Below are 6,049 nucleotides of genomic sequence, written 5' to 3'. Positions count from 1 at the left end.
TGTGACCCGCGACCCAAGTGAGGATTAAGCGGTGTATAGATGATGGATGGATGATCATTGGTCTGATAAAACAACCTACCTGGTGACATCATCTTGAGCAACTTATAAAATTTTTACTACTTTCCGACACCTTGCAGCCAAATTGATGAATAGGCTGTTCTTGACGGCACAATTTTAACCCAAACTAAGTTAATTAGTGATCTGGCTCTTGTTTCAACAATGCTGTGGTCCAGACTAATCCATTCATCAAAAAAAAAAAAAGAGTAATTAATTATTCAAACAATCATTACTTGCAGCCCTGGATGAAGACTTTTTCTGTACTTAGCTGATGAATGACTGCACCAACAGACTGCTTTACCTCCAACATGAATTAAAAAAGAAAAAACAAACAAACACAGGATTCAAAATGTTGTAGATGCCAAAATTTATAAACAGACTGGATTTTTTATTTTTTTTATAATAATTTTGGATGCTGGAAAATGGACCTGGAAATCTGGAAGGCTGACAGCGCTTACATCATGACGGACCAACAAAAGGACAAGCCAGACATTCGGTCCGTCTGCGCCGCTCTAAAAATACATGTTTTTTTTGCGAGAGAATGTATCAGCAGCAAACCATGCTTTACCCTGCTGTTGTTGTGTTCTGCCTGCTTAGCGCTGCCTCTGCACGTCCATGTGCCAGGTGACGTTGCACCCTGTTGTCTATTTATAGGAAACAGGCTATAGAGAAAGGGGCTATAGAGAAGAGGGCAGCAACATGACAACCATAGAAATAGGCTCTATTTATGGTTCCTCTGCCACCTTGTACCTGCAGATAACTATGTAACGTGGTATCTAAGCGCTATTTAAACACCTGCATTGACAAAACGTCTGCTATTGCCAATGGCTGCTCTGCTCCGGAAGAATAATGAAGAGAGGAGTCAAGGCAGGGCAGGTAGGAGGAAGAGAGATGTATTGTACATAACATATAAGGCCCAGCGAGCGTTAGAGACGGAGCAGAGGTAAGGAGGAGGGTAAAGAGAAGCGGGTAAACCATGACAAGAAGGAAATTATGTCAGACTAACTTTATATTCAAGGAGAGATGTCTGTAGTCATAGTAACCCTTGCGGGAATTTAGCCAATTAGTGGCTACCTCTGAAAAGATGTTAAAGAGCATGACATCCTGTTTGAGAGTATGTGTGTGTGTGTGTGTGTGTGTGTGGCTTCAGAATATGTGCTACAGATTAAATGGCTATTCAAGTCCAAAAAAAAAAAAGGACATTTCTTTGTCAAATAAACCTCGATGAAGCAGAAACACGAAGGGAAAGAATAGTAAAATAGCACATAATGTGGGCGAACAGTTAATGTCAGTTAATGAGAAAAGTAGATATAAAAAAGGAGAGGTAATTGAGTACCTACCAGACAGTGATGTAGTCGTATATGGGCTCGGTGCTCAGTACAGTGAAGTTGATGTAGATCCCGTGTCCAGGAGGAACTCTGACGCTCCACACGCAGTCCTGGAAGTTGGGGTATTCCTCGGGGTGACCAGGAGAGTAAATGGTTCCATTTAATGATGTGATGTTACCACCACAGAGAGCTGGGAGATAGAATATTAACAGAATTAGCCTTAATAAATTACCAGCAAATTAGTATTACCATTGTGAAGCTTTAGTAATTGTCTGGATGACTGAGAGAAGGAATGTCTCCATCAGTCGCTGGACAATGTCTAAATACCTTTAATAAATTGTCATTACGTTTTTATTTCAATTCTGCAGCTCAGGTGTTCCTCGAGTAATAAGACGCTGAGAGCCTTAAGACTTAACACGGGCGTTTTCTAAATGAATAAGCGCCACAATGAAAGATTAGCGCATAATATGGATGAGCAGCGTCTAAAGTCCAGCCTTAAAAGACAAACAAAAATAATAATTAGGTTAATGCGCAGTTGTCGGACAGAAAATTGGAATAATGTGTAATTTACTGCATAATTCCACCTGAATAATTAGGTCTGTAAGAGCAGCATATCCGCCTCCTTTTCTAATTACTTCCAGATGTATTTGATCCATTTTTCCCCCCATTCATTACATATTTTGCAGAGCAGCTGTTATTTTCAGTTGAGCTACATTTGACTTGTAATTGCACTATTTGTTCTTTCCACTTTGCTCTTAGCACAAAATTCATTATCACCCGGTTACACCACACTAGAAAGCAGCGAGGATAAATACTGCGGCCAGCAGTTCCAGCAAAGAGTAAGTGAAGAAACGAACAAAAAAAAAAAACCTCCGAAAAACCTTTGCGTAACTGAGTGATACTACAACCTTCATCACCGTGATCATATCAGCATTCGTATATTATTAAGCAAAGGTTTTTTAGGATAACCAGGGGAATACATACTCTTGTAAACACTCCTCTTTGGGATGTAAGTGTAGTTTACTAGAACACATGTGAGTACATGTCGATCTACAAAACAGAAATTTGGTTTGTGCGAGAAACATCAACATTAGCCCAACAATACCACACTGGGCTAGTTTACTTCTAGATAAACATATGAAACCTCGTGGACCAAAGAAAAACTCTAGAAGGCGTTCAACACTGACAGGTACAGCGTATAGCTCACCTTCACATCGGGGCAGTGGGTGGTTCCAGTTCCTGCTGATTCCATGTAAACATGTGAGCGAAGCCTCTCCGATCAGAGAATATCCAGGCAGACACTCGAACGACACCGTCATCCCCACGCTGAAGTCCGTGCCGATCACGATGCCGTTTCGAAACGGCCGAGGGTCCGGGCAGCTCTGGAGCTGGTAGGCTGGAGAGATAATAACCCAGATTAATCAAAGCGAACACAATGCAGAGCTGGTTTGTACATTTTTAATGTTGTAGTTTGTGAAATATGAGCAGCAGCAGTAAAATGTGTTTCTGTGCTACAACTGGCAAAATCAAATCAATGATAGAAAGAGACAATAAATAAATCAAGTCTGACGTTGAGTAACCAATAATCTGCAGCAGAGGTAGGAAAACATGAGACTGTCTCTACTGGCCAGTACCACAACATGAATTTAAGATCTCCTCCAACCCTCGTAAACGGACAACAATTTAAAATAAGTATGCTCAATCTGTGTTTGTCAGCACTAGAAAGGCTGCAGCTGAAATTTAACTTGAGAGAGAAAAAACCAACAGTTGCCAACTTTCAGATCCAGATCCAGATCACTTTTTAAAATGGGCACCATGCACCAAAAAGCTCGTACGTGTTTTTTTTTTTCAGATGTTGCCAAAATGTTCGTGTTAATTAAATCCGACAGTCTGCCAGTTAAACATAATTGTCGCGGTAACTTTTTCTCAGCCAAAGCTACAAAAGTCAGACGTTTGTATGACTGAAGAAAAACATGTCAGCGAGAAAGACAAACACCGGTTGCGGTAATGGCGGTGGGGATAATGAAACTGCCGGTATTCACATTTTTTCCTGTTTTAAAACACTTTGGCAGTGCTGCTGTCAAGAGATAAAAGGTATTATTCATCAGCCACTGTAATTTGCACATTAATGGAATTAGGCGTAACAAATTTAGGCTATCTACAAAATTTGTCATAATAAATACGAGACTGCTCAAAAAAAAACGTTTCAGTGCCAGAAAAGAATAAATATAAGTCATCTCATCACTGAAATTAATCCAAATTGAGGACCTGTATGCCCCCTGTAATCTTTTTGGCAAGTGGCTTTCTAAAGTCAAGAAACATTTTTTAACACGGCAAACAGTGCTGCTGAGAAACCGAGTCAGCTGCCGGTTCCATGTCGGCAGCGGTTTGGGTTTAACCGGCACACAGTCAGGTGGCCGCTCTCTGTTTTCTTTGCTTAGGCAATGACCACTGTACACAATATGTTGGAGGGGGAACCTGTAGAAACAACATTTACCTTGATAAGTGATGTGGAAACCCGGTTTGTTTTGCGAGTAGTCGCTGTGGAAAAAAAAGCTGGTTTGGTGGGTGGTGCTGAACAGAGGTTTGGGAATGACTGGACCGCTGAACCGGTCGATGACGGAGCCCGTCTCCAGCGTTCCACTGCGGATCTCTAAGTAATCGTGGATCGCTTCGGTGGAGAAGTTCAAAAACTGGAGATGAATACCTATAAGAACAAAACACACACATAGCTCAGGACTGTGTGAAAAGCACTTATACATGCTTGATCTCATCAACAACGTGGATAAAAGCGAGCCGACATTGATTGACTGAGCAAGTTGATCAATAAACAACACACACACATGAACGGAGGACACACAAACAGAACAGAAAACTCAAGCAAATGGACGGAGAACCGCAGACATTTATTTATGTTTTTTTTCCACTCTTGTCGAAAGTTGACAGTGTTTCCTACCGAAGCCGACAGGTAAGTTGACCGTCCATGTGCAGTCTAATCCACTGGGGTAGTTGCCGGGGTAACCTGGACTTAGAATCACTCCACTTACATCTGTCATAGACCCACCGCACTGTGCTGTATACACAAACACAGAACACAGAAAAAAGAAAGAAGTGGTTTAGTTTTGAAAGGCGGCACATCAAAAGCAGCAGGCTGACATCACCGAGCGCAGCAGGCGTGCTTCTCCCTGCTAACGACAGGATATTTTAGTACCTTTAACCTGACATTTTGCATCATTTTAAATAAAAGATTAATATTCAGAGACTTTAATAAATACCCTCCTTAAATAAATTAGCATTGTGCGAGTAGGAATGCATCCAGAGCTTGTTTCCTCTGGTTTGCCTCAGTGCGTGCTGATTCTTCGGTACACTCTGCATGTTTATGACGGAGTCTGACTTAGCTTTGCATCAGTTTAAAAGCCTAATCATATTCCGCACAGAATACTAAATAATCAGCTCATCGCGGAACAGTGAACTGATCAAACAGCTTATTTTCCGTAGAGTCAGAGGAGGCAACCAAGGCTGCTTGCATCACTTCTGCAGCCCTGAAGTTCTGTACGTTTTTCGGCGTGAACGCAAAAAAACTACCCACCGAGACACAGCGGCACCGGGTAGTTCCATCTCCTCACAGGTCCAGGCATGCAGGTGATGTGAGCGTTGCCCTAGAAATACAAAAGCAACCACGATCTGTTAGGAAATCGCCAGCTTTTTAAGTACTGTGGCTCTTTTATTTGCCCAACAATAATCATGCATCACAATAACAAGACATCTATATTAACACTGTGGGTGTGTATATTAAACACAAGGCAGGGAGCTCCACGGCATACTGCACAGAAATTGGGCAGACCACACCAGAGACATACATTATTCAGGAGTTGTGCAAACCACACCAGAGTTGTGTGTTTAGGATGTGCTGGGGAAAACCACCCGAGAGTGGGGTTTTCCTTTTGATTCAGTTTAAATAGTTCTGGCTTTGTGCAGCCAAGGGATGAAAAAAAAAAAAAAAACAGGAGAGAATGAATGGCGGCACATCAGAGAAGCCGAGCAGATTTTAATGACTTCAACATACATATCTGGCATTAAACAGCGTGTAATGCACGTGTCCGCCGTGCGTACGTGTTGTTCTATATGTAACATGGCTGTCCTCCAGCTCCACTCATGAAAGGAAAGCAAAGAATAAACAGTTTGATTCTTTTTTTTTTTTCGTACCTGAAGAGAGTATCCCTGTTCGCATGAAAACTGCACAACGTCGCCCACCATGAATCTGTCTCCTTGCCTAATTCCATAGTTTGGAGTCTGAGGTTCTGGACAGGATTCCAGACCGATGGCTGGGAGGAAATGGGAAATAAGCACTGTTATGAAGTGTTTGGAGATATACTGCACCGGCCACACGCCTGTACAGAAGATAAAACGTGTACCTGTGTATTCCAGGTGAAATCCAGCAGCTGAGACGCTAATATCAGAGCTGAAGCTGAGATAGAGGTTGTTAGATGTGCTATTCAGGAGAGGGGGAATAGTGGTGCCTGAAAACACAGGGAGAGAGAGAGGGAGAGGGAGAAACAGAGGACCACGATCAGATTTTTATTTCATTTTTAACCGAGGCTTGAAAGCCAATGATCTTAGTTATCTGACAGCAAAGGAAACAACAAAGGCCTCCCAAACCTACA

General features: G+C 42.1%; 1 protein-coding gene across 1 annotated transcript in view; it reads right to left on the bottom strand.

Moving 5' to 3' along the window:
• The window catches only part of LOC103358536 (CUB and sushi domain-containing protein 3-like), a gene marked incomplete at its 5' end in the record, with an annotated part of 221,174 nt that overhangs the window by 49,139 nt on the left and 165,986 nt on the right, over positions 1-6,049 (bottom strand). The window contains 7 exons of the mRNA XM_008283549.1: positions 1,398-1,575; positions 2,593-2,781; positions 3,883-4,092; positions 4,342-4,458; positions 4,975-5,044; positions 5,592-5,710; positions 5,801-5,905. Of these exons, the coding sequence (XP_008281771.1) occupies positions 1,398-1,575; positions 2,593-2,781; positions 3,883-4,092; positions 4,342-4,458; positions 4,975-5,044; positions 5,592-5,710; positions 5,801-5,905 (988 nt within the window). The remainder of the gene's footprint in view (positions 1-1,397; positions 1,576-2,592; positions 2,782-3,882; positions 4,093-4,341; positions 4,459-4,974; positions 5,045-5,591; positions 5,711-5,800; positions 5,906-6,049) is intronic.

Source organism: Stegastes partitus, unplaced genomic scaffold (genome assembly GCF_000690725.1).
Source record: "Stegastes partitus isolate 25-593 unplaced genomic scaffold, Stegastes_partitus-1.0.2 Scaffold318, whole genome shotgun sequence".
Lineage (NCBI taxonomy): Eukaryota > Metazoa > Chordata > Actinopteri > Pomacentridae > Stegastes > Stegastes partitus.
Note: the sequence above shows the minus strand (reverse complement) of the source record. Positions and strands in the feature narration are given on the sequence as shown.